The 23,931-nt window shown below is 45.1% G+C and overlaps 1 protein-coding gene across 1 annotated transcript; it reads right to left on the bottom strand.

Annotated features, from left to right (window-relative positions):
• Positions 1–5,061: 5,061 nt before the first annotated feature.
• PLAC8 (placenta associated 8) lies at positions 5,062–23,652 on the bottom strand. The gene is made up of 5 exons (XM_062199185.1): positions 23,609–23,652; positions 15,825–15,967; positions 13,475–13,599; positions 9,988–10,101; positions 5,062–5,349 (listed from the first exon to the last, which is right to left on the bottom strand). Exons 2-4 carry the CDS (start codon positions 15,937–15,939, stop codon positions 9,997–9,999), a joined length of 345 nt encoding a protein of 114 aa, XP_062055169.1. The 5' UTR covers positions 15,940–15,967; positions 23,609–23,652; the 3' UTR covers positions 5,062–5,349; positions 9,988–9,996.
• Between the last annotated feature and the right edge of the window lie 279 nt (positions 23,653–23,931).

Genomic DNA, 23,931 nt, shown 5'->3' with positions numbered 1-23,931 from the left:
ATAACAAGTTTCCAAAATTAATATTAGACACCAAACTATAGATCCAGAAAGCTCAGAAGTAAGCCAAACAAAACCCTACATCTAGGCATGTCATATTCAAATTGCAGAAAACCTAAAACAATCTTGAAAGAAACCAGAAAAAAAAAAAAAACTTTACCTATAAGAGAACACAAATAAAAATCAATGAATTTCTCCTCAGAAATGAAGCAAGTAAGAATGACATGGAAATAGTTATGACAATGGAAGAAAAAAAAACACCAGCCATAGGATTTTATCCAGCAAAATTATCCTTCAAAAGTAAAGGGGAAATAAAGAAAACAAATCTAAGGGTAATGTTTCTTGCAATAAAATTTTAAAAAGTCCTTCAGAGAGAAGGAAATGTATATGGGTTAGAAACTCGGACCTACAACTTTTCTCTGAAGGGAGAAGAGAACTACCACTTTGCTTATAGCCTTGTCTAAATACTGATGGAGTCTGTGGATTCGAAAGTCTTCCAGAGCCTTGGCAGCCCATGTCAAGAGCCTCGGGTGATCACTGATGTCATACATAAGAGTGTTAATTGTTAAATTAAATTAACAACAGGAGTCACGGTGCACTAACTTCCCATGCAGGACCTCTGTCCTCAATGAGTTGTATTATGAGAGTTAACAGTAAAATTTGTTCTCAAAGATTTATTTTGTTTTAGTATATTAATTGGAAGGACATTCTTATGTCTCATGAGTTTTAGTTATGTGTAAGTGCCGAACTCCATTGTTTTCTTAGGTTAATTAATGATAAAACTTCTTCTCAAGGACTTACTTTCTTTTAACGTATCAAGTGGAGGATATTCTTATGTCTGATAAGTTATAGTAATGTCTAAGTGCTCACAAAAGATGTATCATTCTTGAGTGCTTCTTTAAAGTTAATTAAGTTTCTAGAAAAATGAAATTAACTTTGAGATGCAATGACTGTCTCGACTTTAGGAATAGTTTTTGTGTGTGTGTGTGCAAATTTGTCGAACTCTTTATTTAGTATAGAGATGGTTTTCTGTGTATAAAGTTAATTGAAAATGGATCTTAGTGGAGAATGAGACTGGAAAAGGGAGCAGGAGGAGGGGTGGGAGTGTGGGTTAGAGGGCGGGTATGGTGGGAAGAATCACTATACTCCTAAAGTTGTACTCAGGAAATGCATGAAGTTTGTATTCCTTAAATAAAAGGGGTTTTTTTTTTTTTGAGGGGGGGGGGTGAGAAACTTGGACCTTCCTAAACAAAGGAAGAGTGATTAGAGCAGAAAATAAAAATAATTTAAATTTTTTCAATTGAGATAATAGATAACTGTTCAAAGTACTAACAGCAGCAATAGGTGGGTGATTACAGCATGTGAGTCAGTGAAATGAATGAGAAGTGTTGGAAGGATGAGGGGGAAGGCATTAGGAATGCTGTATTATAATGTTCACACGGAACCATGAAACTGTATAGTGTTATTTGAAAGTGGACTTAGATAAGTTAAACATGTACATTGCAAACTGTAGGGCAGTGGCTTTTTTTTTTTTTTCTTTAATGTAGAATTGCTGTGCTAAAGAGGAGAGAAAAACGGGTCATGAAATGCTCATTTAAAAGCAGAGTATCAACAACAGCGTCAAAATGTGCAAGGCCAAACCTGCTGAGACTGCAAGGAGAAATAGATGAGCCCACTATTCTGGTTGGAAACTTCAGATCCATCCTGTCAGAGGTGGACAGATCCAACAGGCAGAAAATCAGTAAGGACACCGTGGAACTCAACAGTCCTGTCAATCAACTGGGTACAGTTGACGTCTGTGTTGTGGACAACTTCATCTAACCACAGCAGAGTTCATGTTATTCTCAAACTGGCATGAAAATCATTCAATGTAGACTTTCAGGCCACAGTGGAATTAAACTAGAAATGATAACAGACAGTTGGAAAATCCCAAAGTACACTTACAGATTAAATAACACATTGCTAAACCATGAATCCAAAAAGAAATCTCAAGAGCAATAAAAAAACATTTTAAGCTAAATAATACAACCTGTCAAGATTTGTGGGATACAGCGGAAGCATGCTCAGAGGAAAATTTACAGCACTGAATGAATGTATTAGAAAAGATGGCCGGCGCCAGCGTCGTGGCTCAACAGGCTAATCCTCCGCCTTGCGGCGCTGGCACACTGGGTTCCAGTCCCAGTCGGGGCGCCGGATTCTGTCCCGGTTGCCCCTCTTCCAGGCCAGCTCTCTGCTATGGCCCGGGAGTGCAGTGGAGGATGGCCCAGGTGCTTGGGCCCTGCACCCCATGGGAGACCAGGAGAAGCACCTGGCTCCTGGCTTCGGATCAGCGAGAGGCGCTGGCCGCAGCGGCCATTGGAGGGTGAACCAACGGCAAAAAGGAAGACCTTTCTCTCTGTCTCTCTCTCTCTCTCACTATCCACTCTGCCTGTCAAAAAAAAGAAAGAAAGAAAAAGAAAAGAAAAGAAAAAAGACCTAAAAGCAGTAATTTAAGCCTCTACTTCAGGAACCCAGAAAAAGAACAATTTAATCAGAGTAAGCAGAAGAAAGGAAATAAAAATTAGAGCAGAAATTAATGAAAGTTAGAGACTAATAGAGAAAAATCAGTGAAACCAAAAGCTCGTTCTTGGAAAAGATTAGAAAAAAAAATGGAGCTCAGTGGACATGGTGGTGCAGTGGTTTAAACCACTGCCTGTGATGCCAGCATTCCGTATTAGCACCTGTTGGAGTCCTGGCTGCACCACTTCCAATCCAGCTCCCTGCTAATGTGCCTGGGAAAGCAGCAGAAGTTGGACCCAGAGCTTGGGCCCCCGCACCCATGTGGGAGACCAGGATGGAGCTCCTGGCTCCTAGCTTCAACTTAGCCCATCCCCAGCTGTTGTGGCCATTTGTAGAGTGGATGGATGGATGATTCTCTCTCTCTCTCTCTCTCTCTCTGACTCTTCCTCTCTCTCTGTAACTGCCTTTCAAATAAATAAAATAAATGTTTAAATTTTTTAAATTTAAAAATATCAAAAAATGATAAGCCTTTAGGCAGGCTAGCTAAGATCAAAAGAAGTCGTAAATTACTCATGTCAGAAATGAAGGGGCCATCACTACAGTCCCATGAACAGTGAAAGCAGAGTATTTTGAACAGCTGTAGCTTGGCACACTGCATAACTGAGATAAAATAGGCCAATTCCTTGAAAGTCAAAATCTGCCGTAGCTCACACAAGAAGAAATAAGCCTGTGCCTGTTAAAGGAATTGAATCGGTCTGGTGTGGCACAGCTGGTTAAGTGCCACCTGCGACACCAGCATGCTCTGTTGAAGTGCTGGTTTGAGTCCTGGCTGATCTGCCTTACATTTCACTTTCTGTTAATGAGCCTGGGAAGGCACCCACATCGGAGACTTAGCCGGACTTCCGGACTCCTGACTTCAGCCTGACCCAGCCCTGGCTGTTGTGGCCATTTGGGGAGGGAACCAGCAGATGGAAGATTCTCTCTCTCTCTTTTTCTCTCTCGCTCTGCCTATGTGTGTGTCTCTCCCTTTCCCTTTCACTCTGCCTCTCAAATAAATAAAAATAAAAATAAATAAATTGGATCATTAATTAATAGCCTTCCCTAAAAGAAAGTACTGGACCCATTACTGATGGATCTGATGAATTCTACCAAATCTTTTATTTATTTATTTATTTATTTTAAGATTCATTTTATTTATTTGAAAGGGAGAATGACAGAGAGCACTTCCATCTCCTGGTTCACCCCACAAATGGCTAGGGCTGAGCCAGGCCAAAGCCTGGTGTCAGACATTGCCCTAGGTACTGAGAATACAGCAAAAAATAAGTCACTCATTGGGGGTTTCACGTGGTGTTTAGGTAAGAGAAGTTGGGGTCTGACTGGATGTGATGAGACCACAGGGGGCACTAATACCTGGATTTCTCTCCTTGAATACCTCAGTAGGTGATGTTGGACTTGTTGTGTGGAGAAGGCCCAGGGGACAGTCAGATGGACTTGCTTAGTGGTCAGTCAGGGAGACAGCCTGGGGATCAGTAGTAAGGGAGAAATGGAAACACAGATTTCGGAGTCCTCCTTGGCATACGGGAGGCAGCTGAACCCATGAGAATGGATAACGCTGTCTCAGGAGACCATGAGGTGTGAAGGAAGTGGCCCTCGGGCAGAACCCTGCAAAGCACCCAGGAGTGTAGGGCAAGTAACAGAAGACACAGAACGTTCACGGTCACTGAGCACCTACCAGCGTCTGCGTGCTTTGACAATCTCATAGAAATTTCACAATAAATCTAGAAAGATTGCCTTCCCCTTCCTCACCCCAGCAGATGAAATGGACTTGAAAGTGTAGAAAGAGAATCAAGGAAAATTAGGAAGTGAGTGAGATTTCATCAGGACAACATGTTGCAGCTGGATGAAAAGTAAGAAAAGTGAAAAATTATTTTGCACACTTCATCAGTATTTAACCCAGATTGAGTGATACTGAATTTAGTAATTGAATTTTTATTACTTGCCTTGATAATTCACATTCAAAAGGGAAGGGAAATCAACAGCATCACACACCCTCAGATGTGCAGTTGGCAAGAAAGACACAGTGTGCTTTTGGCATAAAGTCTCACGTTGTCCGCATTAGCAATGTGAACAGGTGCGGAAGTATTAGCTAAATGTACCGGAACTGTCTTAGGAGAGTTATCTGTAGGATTTCTTTAAAAAAGATTTATTTATTTATTTGAAAGGCAGAGTGATAGATGGGAGTAGGGGTAGGGAGAGGTCTTTCATGCATTGGTTCACTCCGCAGATGGCCACAACAGCCGGGACTGGGCCAAAGCCAGGAGCCAGGAACTCCATCTGGATCTCCCAACGTGGGTAGCAGAGGGCCATCTCCCGCTGCGTTCCCGGGTGCATTAGCAGGAAGCTGGATCAGAAGCAGAACAGCGAGGACATGAACTTCATGTTCTGATATGGGACGCTGTGGGATGCCATTGAGTTGCTGTGGACCAGAATCTCCTGCTTTGACACTGAAGTATGAGAACAAAATTATGAAATTGACCTTTGAAATTAACTAGTGACAAAGACATTCTGGTGAGAGGAAAGAAGCATCGAGAACCTTGTTAGTAAAATGAGATTTGGTTTATAGTTTAAATTTCATTTTCAAAATATGTAAGCTAAAAATTGTGACAATACAAAAGCCAGAACAAACGAGGCTGGACCATTTAACAAAATTCAGAGACAACTTCATTCAAAACTTTGATTTTTTTCGTGACATCCATGCATTCAGGGGATTCATTGTATTTCAGGTACAAAAGGAGAACCATGCAAGCTGAATGGATGTGCTGATTTTAGTTGCTTCAAATACGAGCTCTTGACCTAAAAGAGACACACAAAGAATAGCTTTAAGTTTTCTCAATCTTTTTTGTTGTTTTTAATAAACTTTTTTTTTTAAAGATTTGTTTATTTGAAAGAGTTACAGAGAGAGAGAGAAGGAGTGATAGATCATCCATCTGCTGGTTCACTTCCCAAATGGTTGCAATGGTCAGGGTTAGGCCAGGCCACAGCCAGGAGCTTCATCCGTGTCTCCCACATGCATGTAGGGGCTGAAGGACATGGGCCATCCTCCACTGCTTTTCCAGGTGCGTCAGCAGGGAGCTGGATCGGAAGTGGGGCAGCCGGGACTCAAACCAGTGCCCATATGGGGTGCTGTGGCTGCAGGCAGCAGCTTTACCCACTATGCCACAGCTCCGGTCCCTGTTTTTAATAAACTTTTAAAGGCAGAGGCATTTAGATTCTCAGGAAAGCTGCAAAGGAGCATCAAGAGTTCCCCACAGACCCTGTACCCAGTTTCCCTGTTAGTTTTGTCACAGGAATGGACCCATGTTGATTTATTCACATTCCTGTATATTTAGCTGAGATCCTTTTTCTATTTCAGGATCCATGCAGGATACCACATTTCACTTAGTCCTTATATTTCCTTAGATTTCTCTGGACGTGATTATTTTTCATCAAAAACAGTTTCCTTGTTTTTGATGACCTTGGCAGTCTTGAGGGGGATTCGTGTGCCTGATACGTGTCTCCTGGTTGGACTGGAGCCATGAGCTTTTGGGAAGAAGACCATGAAGATAATGGGTCACCTGACCAAGGGGGTTTTGTCAGGTTTCTCCGCTGAACAGAGTATTTCACAATGGTTGCGGAAGATCGTTTACAGGAGTGAGTGCTGTGCAGCAGACCAAGCTGCTGCTGGAAGGCCACGTCCCATGTTGCAGAGCCTGGCTTGCATCCCAGCATCTGTGCTTCGGACCCAGCTTTTGGCTCATACGCACTCTGGGAGGCAGCAGATGATGGTTAAGTGTCTGGGCCCCGGCCACCCACATGGGAGACACAGATGGAATTCCTGGTCCCTGGCTTCCACTTGGCCCAGCTCAGCTGCAGGTGTTGTTAGCATTTGGGGATTGCGCCAGGGGATAGAAGATCTTTTTCTCTCTCACTTTCTCTCTCTTTTGCTCTCTTTCTCCCTCTATCATTGTACCTTTCAAATGGATGAAAATAAATAAAATGAACATTAGATAATTTTTTAAAGATCTTATTTATTTATTTGAGATGTAGAATTACAGTGAGAGAGAGAGAAAGGTCTTTCTTCCATTGGTTCACTCCCTAAATGGTTGCAATGGTCGGAGCTGTGCTAATCTGAAGCCAGGAGCTTCTTCCAGGTCTCCTGCATGGGTGCAAGGCCAAGGACTTGGACCATCTTCTACTGCTTTCCCAGACCACGGCAGAGAGCTGGATTAGAAGAGGAGCAGCCAGGACTAGAACCGGTGCCCATATGGGATGCTGGTGCCACAGGTGGAGAATTAACCTACTGCACCACAGGGCCGGCCCCAGAAAGTTTATTTTCATGCAGAAACTTTTGAAATCTATGCATATGAGTTCATGGAAGTTAATATTATGAAAAAACCATACATGGATTTCAAATAATTTTGCAGCAAAATAAACTTATTTAAAATTAAAATGAGCAGGAAGTACAATCACCAAAATATTTTGCTTCAAATCAGTTGACTCAGTGAGGGGGTCGGTGCTGTGGCTTAGCAGGTAAAGCCACTGCCTGCAATGCCAGCATCCCTTATGGGCACTGGTTCTAGTCCCGGCTGCTCCACTTCTGATCCAGCTCTCTGCTATGGCCTGGGAAAGCAGTAGAAGATGGCCCAAGTCCTTGGGCCCCTGCACCTGCATGGGAGACCCGGAAGAAGCTCCTGGCTCCTGGCTTCGGATTGGTGCAGCTCCGCCCATTGCGGCCATCTGGGGAGTGAACCAGCAGATGGAAGACCTCTCTCTCTCCCTCTCTCTCTCTCTCTCTCTGTTACTCTTTCAAATAAATAAATAAATCTTAAAAAAAAAAAAAGAAATACTCAGTGAGATAATTTCCCTGCTGTTGGGAAAGTAGTTCCGATGTCAGTTTGTGGGGGCAGGCTTTCTGTCCAAATCGCTGCCTGTAAGTAAGTAAACATCGCTACAATGGTCTGAGTCCCCCTCTTTACATCTGGTCTCACGCTGTCCAGTCTGCACTGTGTTCCATTAACAGATTAACATTTCTAGAGAGTACCTCTCTTCACTTACTTAAAGCCTGCAAGAACTTCCCAGTGCCTACTAATGACGTGGCATGCCAAAGCCCCAATTCATTTAAAAATTTTTTAATTCTCATTATTTTTCTACTCATACCACGTGCTCCAGTCAAGTCGGACCTACGTTCATGAAGATGTTACTGCTTTCTCTGCCTCTGTAGTTTCACTAATGCTACAAATCACGTCTGGCTTCAGTGGTCCTTGGTTTGCCCCATCTGATCCAGGATCCACGTGCACCCTTGCCCACCTGCTGTACGCCCAGAGAGGCTGACCTGTGGACCAGAGCACGACTTCCCTGCCCTCTGCCTTTCTGGTGGGTTCAGCCAAAGGGAAGCCCAAGATGACATCAGAAAGTGGGGCCAGGGGGCATTTCCCCTTGGCTCTGTGTTGAGGGACTGTGCTTGTGACCCTGTATGGAGAGGACTCTGCTGCCTGTAGGCCGCCTCCTGCACACAGCTCTCTCCGGAGGCATTTGGGTTTGAATTCAGGTACCTGTGCCCTCCTCTGCTCCAGGGGACCTGGGGTGGTAGCAGCTTGGCTGTAGCTAGCCTGGTTACTGCACCATCCCTGTCCTTTCCCTCTGTGCCCCAACCCCCACCTTCACAAGCCGCCTTCATTCAAGCCTTCCATGATCCCAATCCGACTTTCTTGTATTTGTTGCTGTGAACGGACACACATTTCCTCTTTAGAATGAGAAACCACTCCTTTCAAGAAAATTTCACTCCATTTCATGAGACATCATCTTCCTCCTCTGAACGGGACATGGCACTTGGTCCAAAGACGTCTGGAAAATGCTGCCTTTTATTGGGGGGTGGTCTGAGCCCCTCTGTGAATACAGAGGGGGGCAGTGCCTTTGTTCGTGTCCTGCACAACCCCCATGGTGTCTCACATGACAGTAGATCCAGGACACATTAATTGGGAAATAATGGACATTGGAAAAACCTGCCTCCAAAGAGTTAGTTTTTTAACCATAAAGAGTTTTCCCTCACTGTGAAAGGAAGTGGGATATTGCAAAGAATGCAAGAATGAACGTTTCCTTTCCATACTCCATAGAGGACTCACAAAATCGTGTTGCTTCCTACTTAACTATATCCTCGATAGAGAAGTCTGAGAAAAATTAGTTGACCATGACTTGATTAAATTTCAGATACTGGGGGCTGGCACTGTGGTGTAGTGGGTAAAGCTGCAGCCTGCAACGCTGGCTTCTCATTTGGGAGCCGGTGAGTGTCTTGGCTGCTCCACTTCTGATCCAGTTCCCTGCTAATGGCCTAGGAAAGCAGCAGAAGATAGCGCAGGTGCTTGGGCCCGGTCAACCACTTGGGAGACCCAGATGAAGCTCCTGGCTCTTGAACTCATCCTGGCCCAGCCCTGGCTGTTGTGGCCATCTGGGGAGTGAACTGGCGGATGGAGAATCTCTTTGTGCCTCTCCCTCTTTCTCTGTAACTCTGATTTTCAAATAAATAAATCTTTCAAACATTTTTTCAAAGGTGAAATTCAATATAATACTTCCAAATATTCTAAATTCTGTATCTACTCCTTTTGAAAGTCAGCTTCTCTAATATAATTTTTCTATTTAAGCTCACCTCACTGTGATAGATGCTTTATATTACAATCAATTAAAGTATTCTATAACATATACTTTTCATTTGCTCTATTTTATTTTAAAAATATATTTAATATTTTTAAAAGATTTATTTATTTATTTGAAAGGCAGAATTACAGAGAGGCAGAGGGAGAGAGAGAGAGAGAGAGAGAGAGAGAGAGGTCTTTTATCTGCTAGTTCATTCTCCAAATGTTCTGCTATGCCGGAGCTGGGCCGATCTGAAGCCAAGAGCCAGGAGCTTCTTCTGGGTCTCCCACATGGGTGCAGGGGCCCAAGCACTTGGGTCATCTTTCTCTGCTTTCCCAGGCACATTAGTAGGGAGCTGGATCATAAGTGGAGCAGCTGGGACTCAACCAGCATCCATATGGGATGCTGGCACTGCAGGTGGTGGCTTTACTTACCATGCTACAGAAACAGCCCCATTATCTCTATTTTATAATTATATACCAATTTTAAAAATCAGTTTGTCTTAGCAGACAGCATAATTTCTACTTCTTTTGGATTTCACCATGCTCTGGTATTTCAAAAGTGGTAGGGGCTTCATTAATAGAGTAACAGAATCCTGAGAAGCTTAAAAAATTCACCATTCCTTTATTTATTAAAATATTGTTTTAAAGTGTAGAGTTTTCTTCTTTGTAGGAAGAAATCAAAACCTTATAGTAAGACCGAAAGTTGGGAGCCTTAAATTGTTATTACTGAATTATTATTCAAAACAACAGTAATTTACAAAACCCTTCCTTATAGTTCTCGAAAGTCCAGATTCCGGGAGTAACGTTTGCTCTGACTCACCATGGTCCTTCAGAAAGCGTTCATGGCTCTCCTTCGGTTGATATCTCTCTTGATTTGGCAAAGAGAACAGTAAGGACAGCAAAGGGTCATCATATAGTCATCACAAATGGACCCCTGTTTGAAAGCAGAAAAGAAATAGAAATGTAAAATGCACTTATTTGGAATTTAGACTTGGATTTTAAGGCATCTTAAAAAGAAACAGAAGTCACCGATCTTTTGTTTGGATGGATGCCTCAAAGGAAATGTCTTTTTTAATGACATAATAAATTTCCCCATACTTTATAACTCTGAAAATGTAAGAAGAGGTTCAAACAAACTAGTAAAATGAGGGTAAGAGTTGGAGGAGTTTCAAAATTCTTTTCTCCCACACCCCTTCATTATTTCAGAAAGCTAGTACAGGATGTGTTCCATCAAAATGAGGGAGCAAATCAAGAATGAGGACGTTATGGGCTGGAAGGCAGAGTATTCTCACATAAGAGAGGGGACAGTGGAAACTAGGGTCATGGGGAAGGGTCCTAGGGTAAGAGTTAAGCACCTGGAATGAAGGACCATTAGTTCAAAGGGTAGGAGGTCAGGAAAAGATTTCAAGAGGAAGGTGGAAATGATAGGATGCCTTTTGCAAGAGATTTAGAAAACTGGCAAAGAATGTGGGGTAAAGTACTCATAAACAAATGGGGGAAATTTAATCAAACCAACTGGTAGTTACTAATAACAGGAAAAACAAAGTTTAGGAGGAAAAGTGATCGTATTCATTACATGACTCAACTTGAGCTGGATAAAGCAAACGTAGGTATCATACGTAAATATTGAGTATATAATTAACCAAAATTACATATAACTATATTGGAAGGAGTGGGTGGGGGAGGGCCCATGGGTGAGGTTAGAAAGGGGAGAAGACAGAACTAAATTCTCATCTTACACGGTGGGAGGTCAGGAGATACTGTCCCCAGCTGAAAAGTAAACATCTGAGGATATGGAGGAAAATCCCCAAAGACCCAGCCCTGGGGAAGGAGCAGGCAACAGAAGTGTGGGGACTGCTGCTTTTCTTAACAAACCGCCCTGTAAAATTAAATTGCCATGAAAAAGTGTTTGCCTCAGGGCACTGATAAATTTTAAAGCCGTACTTATGAAATACACAAAGTTCATATTCCTTAAATAAAAGATTCTCGTGGGAGAAAAAAAAAAAAAACCCTGAGAGAAGATATCAAATTATTAGTGGAGTTTATCACTGGATAGTGGAATTGGATATAAAGGGGTTAGATTTTCATTTTGTAAACTTCTGTGTTTGCATGTCATAAAATTATCTGTAGCATTTTTATAATTAAAAATACTAACTATTTTATGGGAAAAAAGAATTTCAAAGAAATAAATTCTTAAAACATTCTACATATTCATTTGTTCCCTGTGATGGTTAATTTTGTCTGTCAGCTTGGCTAAGCTATATAACAGGTTATTACTATTCTAGATACTTCTGTGAAAATATACTTTAGATTTTGAGGAGAGCAGATCATTCTCACCATGTGAGCGGGCCTGATGCAATCAATTGAGGATGTTAATATGGAAAAACACTGCACTCCCCTGAGCGAGAAGGGATTCTGCGTGTACATGGCCTGAGTGAACATGAGCTGCTAGCCTGCTGGCCTCCACAGTCGTATAACCAGCTCCCTGAATTCTCTGTCTTTCCACTCACATACAATTTCAAAATCTTTTGCATAAAAGTAAATTTGTCTTTTTTTAAGAAAAATGTTTATTTAGGGGCCAGCGCTTTGGCGCAGCGGGTTAACGCCCGGGCCAGAAGCACCAGCATCCCATATGGGCGCCAGTTGAAGACCCGGCTGCTCCACTTCTGATCCAGCTCTTTGCTATGGCCTGGGAAGGCAGTAAAAGATGGTCCAAGTCCTTGGGCCCCTGCACCCACGTGTGAGACCCAGAGGAACCTCCTGGCTCCTGGCTTCAGATCGGCACAGCGCCGGCCACTGTAGCCAATTGGGGAGTGAACCATTGGATGGAAGACCTCTCTCTCTGTCTCTTTCTCTCTCTGCCTCTCCTCTCTCTGTGTAACTCTGACTTTCAAATAAATAAATAAATCTTTAAAAAATGTTTATTTATTTTAATCTACTTGAAAGAAAGAGAGAGAGAGAGATATATCTTCCTTCAGCTGGTTCACTCCTCAAGTGCCCACAACAACCAGAGTTGGGCCAGGCTGAAGCCAGGAGCCCAGAATTCCATTGGGGTTTCCCACCTTGAGCAGGGGCCCAAGCACTCGGGCTATCATCTGTTGCCTCGAGGGGTTGTGTTAACAGGAAGCTGGATCAGAAATGGAGGTGTTAGAATTCAAACTGGCACTCCAGGATGGGATATGGGCACCCCAGGTGGTGGCTTAACCCACTGTGCCAAAATGCCTGCCCCTAACTAATCTTTTAATTCCATTTTCCACACATCTTTTGAGTACCCCCTTTATATGTATGTTTGTATAGGCATATACATGTATATACAGAGACATATGTATGCATATACACACATTTCCCTTGTATATATACACAGATACATATGTGTGGGTATATACATGTATGGACACACACATGTATGCACGTATATGTGAAAACACACACATATCCACCCACCCTATTGGCTCTGTCTCTGGAGACCCTAACTAATTTACTCTTTTTTTGTTTGTTTGTTTGTTTGTTTTGACAGGCAGAGTGGACAGTGAGAGAGAGAGACAGAGAGAAAGGTCTTCCTTTGCCGTTGGTTCACCCTCCAATGGCCACCGCGGCCGGCGCACCGCACCGATCCAAAGGCAGGAACCAGGTGCTTTTCCTGGTCTCCCATGAGGGTGCAGGGCCCAAGGACTTGGGCCATCCTCCACTGCACTCCCGGGCCATAGCAGAGAGCTGGCCTGGAAGAGGGGCATCCGGGATAGAACCCGGCGCCCCGACCGGGACTAGAACCTGGTGTGCTGGCGCTGCAAGGCAGAGGATTAGCCTGTTAAGCCACGGCGCCGGCAATTTACTCTTCTGTTACACAAAGAGAAGTAGGTGTAATGGCAGGTGTATGCATAGAAGTTAGAATCAAATACTTACACGCTGTCTCTCTGCTACTAATGCATCTTTAGGCAAATTATCCCACCTCCAAAGGCTTTGAAGTCCTCACGTGCAAAATGTTGTGGACTCACTGAACAGGGATGGTGAGGGGATGAAGTGCGCATCATGTCACACATCTGGGACATAGTGTGTTCTAAAGCCTCCTCTTTCCTTGTGTGGTATACATGCAAACACAAATTGCTTATTTTCTAGGGCTTTTAACAAAAACCTAGATGAAAGTCACATAACCAGAGGATCTGTTGCTGCAACTGAATAGGATTGCACGTGCTAGGAAGCTATAACCAACCAAAATCAGATGATGCGTATCACCCAGCGTCCTCCATGTGTGTAACGATTGGTAGGCGGTTGCCCGTTTGAAAGGTGTGCTATCCTACGAGACTCACAGGGATGCCGTATCGGGTCCGGAAGAGAGTCCTCATGGCCACAGATGATCCACAAAGACAGCATTCATTCATGTCAGCCGCGACTTGACATCCAAGGCACGGGTAGCAAAATGAGCCACAAAGACCTGGACACAGGAAACCAGGGATACTGGTTACTCTACTCGGCCCCACTAGAGTCAGAGTCAGGCCACATCCACAAGCAGCAGTCACATCACGGGCCTCAGCCATGTACCCTGACCCTCTTCAGTGTTCCTACTGGGCTCTGCATCAGCTTCTCCCCCAACTCCCAAATCATTTCTGGAATGTCTATAGGCATATATATGTACAGAGAGCTTTCATTCTTCCCATGGGACTGTCTCCATCCGCTCATTCATTGATCCACTGGACCTGTCCATGTTCCAGACATTATCTTCTGTGTTGCTCAGTGCACACAGTAGGGAACCAGGACAAAAAGGTCCCCCCACAGAAAGCTGCTTAGGACGCCAGGGGTCACCCACAGAAGGGGCGCCCACAAGGCCCTCAGTGGAAAATGCTCCTTGAGCTGAGTACTGAAGGAAGAATGGGGGGCTGGCGCTGTGGCATAGTGGGTTAAGCCACTGCCTGTAGTGCCAGGATCCCACATGGGCGCCGGTTTGAGTCCTGGCTGCTCCACTTCCAACCCAGCTCCCTGCTATGGCCTGGAAAATCAGTGGAAGATGACCCAAGACCTTGGGCCCCTGCAGCCACGTGGGAGACCTGGAAGAAGTTTCTGGCTGCTGGCTTGGGATCGGCGCAGCTCTGGCCATTGCAACCAGCTGGGAGTGAACCAGCGGTTGGAAGACCTCTCTCTATCTCTGCCTCTCCTTCTCTCTCTATGTAACTCTTTCAAATAAATAAATATTTTTTTAAAAAGGGATGAAAAAGTTTTCAAGGGAAGAAAAAAGGAAAAGAACCGTCCCTTTAAGGAATGTATTAACACATTCGATTCTCAGGGTCATAGCCAATGTACAATAATGATTACAAGACAATTCTCATCAGTTCTCACGTGATGTGATATTACAAAGAGAACAGATTAGTGTAGTTCACAGATAGAATTCGATGACGATAGTGATGCATCACTCTCTCTGTCTCTCACTCTCTGTTCACTGGGCAGTCCGTGCACGGGGACAGGATGGGAGGGAAGCAGGCTGGGGATCAGATGACAAAGGACCGCCAGCGCTCTGCGTTTGCCATGGAAGTCAGGAGGGACCACAGACATATTTTAAAGGTGGGCGATGAGCCAGGCAGATCTGCGTTTAAGAAAATCTGCTCTGAAACAATTAAGCTCACATTAGAATTTAATTCATTTAATTGGATAATAATTCCAGGGGTGGAAGGGATTAATGGTTATCTTGAGAGTTTTCCTGGTGGCGTGTAATTGTCACTTTGATTTACAGATGTCCAGCTAACGTCCTGCGAAGATAATTGGCCCAGATTATCTCCTGAATCCAAGAGGCACGAATCAACAGACCCAGCAGTCCTGGTTCGTGGGTGCTTTTTCCTCTCATTGTAATTATTAACATGGTTCAGTTTAAAGTTCAGTTTCACAGGTAAATTCACGGTTCAGGTATTTTCTCTCCTCGTCTAAAAATACCGCGTAGACTTGAGACAGGTAAGGAGACTTCAGGACAAAATCCTTGGGGGTGAGTGGTTTGCTCGCTGGTGGACCCTCAGAACTAAGTACCCCCGTCTTCTCTGCATCCCCCTTTTCGCCCACAGATCTCCTTGTCCCCAGCTTCATGTAGAGAGAGCTCTTGGGGATGCCAGTCAGCAAGCTTCCAAAACGGAACCCAAGACACACAGTGCCCCTTTTCTCCAAGACGAGCTAATTGTCCCTGAGACTCCTGCCTCACAGATACACAGAAAACCCGCCGGGGGACAACACCAGCTGTGCTCTGAGCTCATGCTGAGATCACGGATCAAAACGACCCTGTGTGTCCTGCACATAACGCAATCACGATATTTAATTCATGGGCAACAGGAACCATTAAAAAAATCAAGTTAAACTTGAAATGTTTCTTTTATTAATGTAAAGTCTGTTTGCAAATCAGGAGGCCAGACCTGTTGATTGTTAGAATCACTGAGCCCTATCATGGCTCTCAAGGCTGCAACCTCCTTTAGGAGTCAGATTAGTCTCTGGAAGACTGCAGATTAAATGTATACTCAGTACAGAGCCTTTTTGGTGAAATACACCGTGGCCTGAGTTACCAGAGGCCGAAATAAGAGGGGCTTTTAGCACACAGTGCTGGAGGAAGTGGGCAAGGACCTGGTCATTGGTGATCGCCTCCATGCCCCTTGCGGGGCGTCCCCCCACCCCACCCCACGCACTTACAGACCCCGCAGTCACTGAAGCAGTCACATATGCCAGTCTGCCAGTTGGAGTTCTGCGGAGCCCGGAATGTGGGTTGTTGAGTCACCACGACCACGGGCGCCCCCGGAGCTTGCATCTCCACGCAGGGTCTTGGCTGCTAGGCGCTGTCGGGGGGAAAAAAGTGGGCGTCAGTAGCTTTGGGATTGCTTCTCAAAGGAGGGTCAGGGCGACGCCGGCTCGCGAGGCGATTCAGTGGCTTGTTGACGGCCTAAGAGCGCGGTTTCTATCCCCTCCGCTGGGAGCCCAGAGGCCCCGGGGGAGGGAATTCACTGAACTGGTAAGGTGAACAGGTGCTTCTCACGCGGTAAGGGGGTGGAACACGGTTGCTCACGCACTATTTTTAGACAGGCACCTCGAACTCACACAAGACAGGCAAATAAATGGCGAACCTGCGGTCATGGCTGGAAGTCGCAGGTGATGGAACGCTCTACGGCTGCCCGGAGCTGAGATTTTTGTCTACATGCACTTCCCCTCCCCTCCCGCCAGCCCCGCCCCGGCCCTGTTGTTATGCCCTCTCTTGTCCTGGACTTGTTTTTTTTTTTTTTTCTTTTTTAATTGACTGGAAAGGCAGAGAGACAGAGACGACACTCTCCAAAATGTCCACCACAGCCAGGGCTAGGCCAGGCTGAAGCCAGGAGTCGGGAACTCACTCCAGGTCTCCCCTGCAGGTATGCCAGGGACCCAAATACTTGAGCCATCCCCTGCGGCCTTGCAGGTTGCACACGAGCAGGAAGCTGGAACAGGAAGCAGAGCTGGCCCTCAAAGCTGGAACTCTGATATGGAGGTGGGCGTCCGGAGCAGCCGCTTAACCTCTGGGCTTGTCTCGGACTAGCTGTGTTCTCCGAGCCTCCTGCCCCCCTCCCCCCCCGGGGGGGCAGAGCCTGCACTGCAAATTCACTGTGTCCCTTTGGTGATGTGGCTGGGCAGACTCTGGCCACGCGGTAGAGGTGAGCCCTGACTGTGGCCGGCATTTGGTTAGCTCATTCCTCATTTCTCTTCATCATGAGAGGCAGTGCGGGGTCACGGAAGATGAATTAAAATTCAAGTGAGAAAATCTTTGTCTGATTCTGGTTTCTGAGACAGTGCGGTCTTGACCTAGTCATTTCAGTTTCCACGTGCTAATCTGTAAAATGGATGGATTCTGACCTAGCTACCTCTCAGGCTCCCAGAGAGAATCGAATGAAAGAGAAAGTCCGTGGGCGAGTGAAATGAGCAATAAAGAACCAAACGATATAAGGGGCGGTGGCTATACTGTATACAGATATAGCAAGGAGGTTCGTTTTGATGATATCCGTGAACATGCATTTGCAAGAAGGCCAGTGCTAGGCTGGGTTGAATCCAGAAGCTAGGAGCTTCTTCTAGGTCTCTTATGTGGGTGATAGGGGCCCAAGCATTTGGGCCATCTTCTGCCTTTCCAGGCACATTGGCAGGGAGCTGGATTGAAAGTGGAGCAACCAGAACACGAACTGGTGCCTAAATGGGATGCTAGCATCTCAGGTGGTGGCTTCACCTGCTGACCCACAGCACCGGCCTCAAAATGTTCTTTTAAATATTATCGGGGTGGGTATATGGCTTAGCAACTAAGATGCTGGTTAAGGTGCCTGTGCCCCAAATCAGACTGCCTGGGGTCAATTCCTGGCTTCAGCTCCTGACTCCAGCTTCCTGCTATTGGGAGGCAACAGTGATGGCTCAAGTTGTTGGGTTCCTGGCAGCCATGTGGGAGACCTGGATTGGTTTCATGTTCCCAGCTTGGCCTCTGAGGCCATTGCAGGTCTTCTGGAACTGAACCTGCACATGGCAGTCTGCCCCGCACTCCACTCCCTCCCATCTTGTTGCCTCTCAAATTAGTTACTAAAAATTTAAATGTTTGTACTGTTGAACATCATCACTATCAGAAAATAGCTCTAGGTATTTCCTTTGCCATTCCTGCATAAATTATACAAACACCGTGTACTTTTAAAAGTTCCAGGTATACCTCAAAAATACAAAAATTCATATGCTTGAGTTATTCACAGCAGCATCATTTGTTTTTCCAAAATATAGTAAACAACCTAAATTCTTATATATGAGACATTGGTTGAACAAACTGTGTCTTCCCCACACATGGAGGAATAAAGAAATAAAAGCTGTCAACCATGAGATGTTATTCCAATTTAGTCCTAGGTGATACGTTTTCTGAATTGTTTGGTACAGGAGAATTCTTAGTAAATTATGAGTCAGTCAAGCACCTGGGAACCAGATTGCTGGAAACTTTCCAGTTGCTGATATTGTACAAAATGTCCTCAAAAATACATGAAGGAAAGAGATGGATGGGGCTGGCACTGTGGTGTAGTAGGTTAAGCCTCCACCTGTGGGACCTGCATCCTATATGGGCACTGGTTTGAGTCCTGGCTGCTCCACTTCCAATCCAGTTCCCTGATAATGGCCTGGAAAAGCAGTAGAAGATGGCCCAAGTCCTTGGGCTCCTGCACCCAAGTGGGAGACCCAGAAGAAGCTCCTGGCTCCTGGCTTCAGATCAGCTCGGCTCTGGCCATTGTGGCCATTTGTGAATGAACCAGTGGATGAAAGACTTCTCTCTGTCTCTCCCCTTTCTCTCTGTAACCCTGCCTCTCAAATACAGAAATATTTTTTTCTTTTGAAGAGAGAGATGGGTTCCATTTTTTTTTTGTTTGTTTGTTTCTGTTTGTGATGTTTTCAAATGGACATTACACCACTGTTAGGAAGAAGGGATTCTAACTTTCCTAATAAAAGTAGCTCCCCCAAAGATATCAGGAGATATAAGAAAACACACAGGGGCTAGCATTATGGTACAGTGGTAAAGCTGCCACCTTTTTTTTTTTAAAGTTTATTTTATTTATTTGAAAAGCAGACCTACAGAAAAAGAGAGAAAGGAAAGACATACACACACACACACAGATCTTCTATCCACTGGTTCACTTCCCAAATGGCCACAACGACTGAAGCTGGGGCAGGCTGAAGCCAGGGGCCAGACGCTTCCTCCAGGTCTCCCACGTTGGCACAGGGGCCCAAAGACTTGGGCCAATCTCTTCTGCTTTTCTAGACACATTACCAGAGAGATGGACCAGACGCGGAGCAGGCTGGACTCGAACCAGGGCCCATATGGGATATTGGCGCCACAGGCCACAGTTTAACTTGCTACGCCACAGTACCAACCCCAAGCTGCCACCTTTGATGCCAGCATCCCATATCAGAACGCTGGTTCAAGTTCTAGCTGCTCCACTTCTGATCCAAGCTCCCTGATGAAAGCAGTGGGTGATGGCTCAAGTAGCCCTGTGGGGAATAGAAGCAGCCGGAGGATTGCTCTCTGACTCTCCCCCTCTCTCTTTCACTCTGCCTTTCAAATTAATAAATCTAAAAAAAATTACATGCACCTGCTCACTTGTACATTAAAGAATTACAGGAAGACAAGAGGAGAAACTAGTGAACTGTGTGCAGAGTGAATGAGGCTGGAAATGGATGAATGGGGTGGGCTGACCTTTCTTGACACCTTTTGTACAGCTCTGAGTCTTCAAACCATGCTGGTGTTTCATATGAAATCAACACGCCCACAAAGATCCACCGTGAGTCAGGATGTGGAAGGAACCCCAAATGAGATGCAAGTAGTTACAAGGAGACCTAACTGTATTACAGTCAATATTATAATCACACCAAAGTGAGTATGAGGAAAAGGTAACAGAGAATTTTGGAAAGTAGGATTTTGGCTCCAAAGCCAAGGACAAAAACGACTGAGACAAAAGCCATACTCTCATTAGTAAACGTGTTTATCACAGAGGTCCAGGTTGATAATTCTGACACATACATAGGAACAGATAAATACAAGGGTATCTCACAGAGCTGGCAGAACCTGGAATTAAAATTCCTTTCAATGAAAACAGTTTTTGAAATCCACGTATAGTTGCTTTATAAGACATAATTTTCACAAATTTTTTAAAGATCCTTCATATATTATTGATGAAATCAAGGTTATTTCCCTGCCCAAGAACAAAGTTACAATAAGGGAAAGGAAGGCATAGAAGGAAACCATTGCTGTTGGATAGGAACCAAGGTGTGAACTCATGGCTGTTTACACACACACACACACACACCTGTTGTACAAGGTGACGTCAGTTCCCTTGTGGGGTCTTCAAGAATCACCCTGATGTGGCTGTGGAAATGAGATGCCAGAGGCCTGGGAAATCCAGGATTTATTGTACTCACAGGTGCTAGAGAGGGAGGCTGTGCTTGCCCAGAGGTCCACACGAGGTCGCCCTAGGTCTGAAGTGTGGCCAGGGTGCAGGGCGAGAGCAAGTGCCAGGGCCCAGGGGCCGGGGCCTTTATCAGGGGTCACGGGTGGGGTAGCTTGTGGCATGCAGGAAGCACTCTTGTTGAGTAATTCAAACGTAACTGGGTCAACGTGGAAAGGGTAAAATAAGGAAGTGCTGGTGTAGCTTCTGAACAGAGATGGGGGAAATGGGCAGGGTGGCACAGTTGCAATGAAGCGTATCAACACACATGGGGGGCCCCGTGCCCAGAGAAGGGCAGCAAGGAGGTGAAAATCCCAAGCAAGCTGGGCAGGTGCCAGCACCCAGGGAGCCACTGAGGCAAGAAACGAGTTTTACATCACACACACACACACACACGGGTACATAGACACAGATATTGCCGGCACACAGGTGTCCACATGGATTTCCCAGCGGGGGCCTCTTCTGGGCTGATTGCTCGCAGCTGGGGCGGATGAGAAAGGAGGTACTCACAACATCTCCCCACAGGCTGCTCACTGACTGTAAAAGGAAAAATCGCAACCTCACAGTGCAGAGAGCCGGCAGACCCTTAGCCAAGTGATCCAAATCAATGTTGCCAAGTAATGGGGCGTGGCTGTCTCATGTGCCAATTGATGTGACTTCAGGATGCAATATCACCCCTGTGTTGTTCCTGCTACAAACACACAGAATGCGTTCATGAAGAGGACATGCGGGGGATCCTCTGATTGTCCTGTGCTGCACCTGACTGTCCCCTCTCAGTGGCTCACATCCATATTTGTGCCTTCGAATGGGCTCCCATTAGCCTGTCTAGCAGTGTGAGACCTGGGCATTCCCTGAGAGCCTTTGAGATCCGATCTGGGGGAACCTGTGTGTTCCCTCGTAGGCTACTGCGTGCCACACACCCAGGTCTTAGTTTCTTGGAAAGCTGACTTCCTGCGTGGAGTGGCCTCCACGGCTTTTCAGCTCAACAGTCCGAGCTGTCCATTTCTGCGTCTTCCACTGCTTTTGATTTCCCCTTCTGAGCGTGGGAAATTGTGAGGGCTCAGGTGCTTCCGAGAACCTTAGCGCCGAGGAACTGAAGCCAAGCGTGTGGTCGCAGGAGGTTTCTGATGCTGTTACAAGTTCCTCCCTGGTGACAGTAACCCACAGCGCTGGGGAAGGCTGCTCAGCCCATAGGCGGTCCCAGAGGGAACTAGCCTCCTGATTGATAGGTGTCCATCCACCTGTGGCGGATTCTGGGCAGGGTCTTGTGACTTCTCGTGGGAGATTTCTTATGTGAGGAGACACCTCTGTGATCATCAGAAAACAGAGGAGAAAGCCAATACACCCACTCTCATACAGCTTCATGGACATCTTTGAAATCATAACAAAGTAGAAAACAGAAATGAAAGCAAAGTGGCCCCAGCAACTGCTGTTTGCTTCAACCATTAGGTATCTAATAAACTTTCACCCTGGCCATTCAAGGTAAAAGGTCAGTGGCAAGTGGAAGGGAAAACCTTGGAGGAGATCCAGTGCTGGGTGATGCTGCTACAGTTCCCCAGGACCTCGTGGGCAAGCCTGTTTCCTGAATCCAGTGCTTCTCAAAGTTTCCTATGGGTGAAATCTATCCAGAGAGCTGATTTAGAGTCGGTAATGAAGCTCTGCTGCTCCTATGCCTTAGGGTGCTGTCTTTCAGGTAGAAAAAAAATGGCCCATCTGTGTAGACACAGCTGGGTGAGCCCGTGGCCGCTGTAGTAAGAGTTAGATTGGGGCCAGCACGGTGGCATAGTGGGTAAAGCTGCCGCCCGTGGTGCCGGCATCCCATATGGGCACCAGTTTGAGTCCTGGCTGCTCCACTTCTGATCCAGCTCTCTGCTATGGCCTAGGAAAGCTGTAGCAGAATGGCCCAAGTCCTTGGGCTGCTGCACCTGTGTGGGAGACCCGGAAGAAGCTCCTGGCTTCGGATCAGCACAGCTCTGGCCGTTGTGGCCATTTGGGGAGTGAACCAATGGATGGAAGACCTCTCTCTCTTTCTCTGCCTCTCCTTCTCTCTGTGTAACTCTTTCAAATAAATAAATAAATCTTTAAAAAAAAAAAAAGATTCTCTCTCTTTGCCTCTCCTCTTTCTGTGCAACTCTGACTTTCAAATAAATAAAAATTAAAAAAAAAAACAATTCTATAAAAGAATTAGATCAATACCATCCCTTTCTCCCAGCAGATGCTGCCCCGGCCAGGGCCTCCCACAGCCCCGAGGAGGGCACGCTGGACCATCTGATTCTCCCTTAGCTGCCCACCCGGCTGTCGCCTGGCATCCTGAAGGATTCCAGCCACGGATCCATGCAAAGCCCCTATGGTAATCCAGAGCTACTGGCTCTTTCGTTTCTCTGCTGCTACCAATAAAGGCAGAGCCAACTCAATTCAGCCAAGATTCACAGAGCACCCGGCAAGTGTAAAAGATTTGTGCCAGCTTTGGTAAGTGCTAAGGAGTGGGACCCTGCCCATCACGGTGTGACCACACAGAGGCCACAGAGAAAAGAGCAGATGCAAGTGGGAACCGAAGTACAGATCTCGTTGAGCAAGATTTAAAGAAAAACATGCCAATACCTTTCTTTACAATTTTCTCCATGGAATAGTTTCAGTGCCAGGAAATCTTGCAAAATTTAGCTCGAGTTTTAATTTTATCCATCAGTCTCACAATCGATCTTGTACCTATTTTCCCTGTCCATGAAGACCTCACTCTTGAGGACAGCCCACTATCTAATTAAAATTAATGTATCAGTATATTGTATTACAGTAACTACATTAATAACAATAAACATTATTACTGTTGATTAATTGAGATGTAGTCCTTATACTTTTTCTTTCTACTGTTTATGGATGTTAAATTTCTTTTTTTCTTTGATTGACATATTTCCACTTCATAATCTCTCACCTTATAAATTATCAAACATGAGATGTGAGAGATGACATCTCTCTATACACGTAACAAAGAAGAGCAATAACTTAATGCTAGTTCCTTTTTCTTACTTTTGTAATGAGAATTCAAGGACTCATAATTTATTAGCTAGGTCTACAAATTCCATCGGGTTGTTTCTTAATATTCATTAATTAATGGATGAAATAAAATATTTTCAAAGCACACAGAAGTTAGCCAACACAGCTTGACAGGCATATCTACTGAAATAAGGAGTAAAATAAAATGTCGGGTTCATAAATACAATGCATGATATGTATTTCCTGCCAAAAGCAGTGTTTGTTTTAAATATTGAAATACTGAAGATAAAAGCTGAGATCTTTAAAAGCCATGGCATCTAACAAAATGCTTAGCACATACTATTGAACTTCACTAGATTGAAAACAATTAAAAAAGAAAACAGACTTTCGCTGAACCTGAAAATATGGCACATTAAGAAAGAAAAAAGAAAATCAGATAATTTTTAAAGAAAACATTTTTTCCCCCGCACCATGATATGTCCCTGAAGTTCTTAATTTCGAAGTACTTACAGTTAAGAAAGAGCTTCTGTGTAGGAAGCGCCTTGTGGCCTGGGAGAGAATTGTACTAGAAATGAAAGCTACTCACTCACATGTAAAGGGAGAGGGCCACCCCTCCCCTGTCGCCCTGTGAAGTACAAAGAAGGTTCAGAGCCTCTCATTGGCCAGTGCAATCCAGGCATAAGTAGTTTTCAAGGTGTTCCTCTTATCTTGCAAATGGCAATATCTCTTGACTAATAAAGTATGCTGCTTTTCTCACATTGCACTAAGTACACTAACAGATGTTTTTAGGAAGGAAAAGAGCTGAGTCATTACAAAGTCTGGTCTTACATGCC

This window comes from Lepus europaeus, chromosome 8 (genome assembly GCF_033115175.1).
Source record: "Lepus europaeus isolate LE1 chromosome 8, mLepTim1.pri, whole genome shotgun sequence".
NCBI classification, from domain to species: domain Eukaryota; kingdom Metazoa; phylum Chordata; class Mammalia; order Lagomorpha; family Leporidae; genus Lepus; species Lepus europaeus.
This window is presented reverse-complemented; position numbering and strand designations above follow the sequence as displayed.

Excerpts from the sequence above, each read along its gene's own strand:
- PLAC8 (XM_062199185.1), bottom strand. The coding sequence starts at position 15,939 with ATGCAAGCTCCGGGGGCGCCCGTGGTCGTGGTGACTCAACAACCCACA. Across the intron at positions 13,600-15,824 it reads CTTCAGTGACTGCGGGGTCT|GTCTTTGTGGCTCATTTTGC; the intron begins GTAAGTGCGTGG and ends TCCTGTGTCCAG. Across the intron at positions 10,102-13,474 it reads GGACCCGATACGGCATCCCT|GGGTCCATTTGTGATGACTA; the intron begins GTGAGTCTCGTA and ends GCTTTCAAACAG.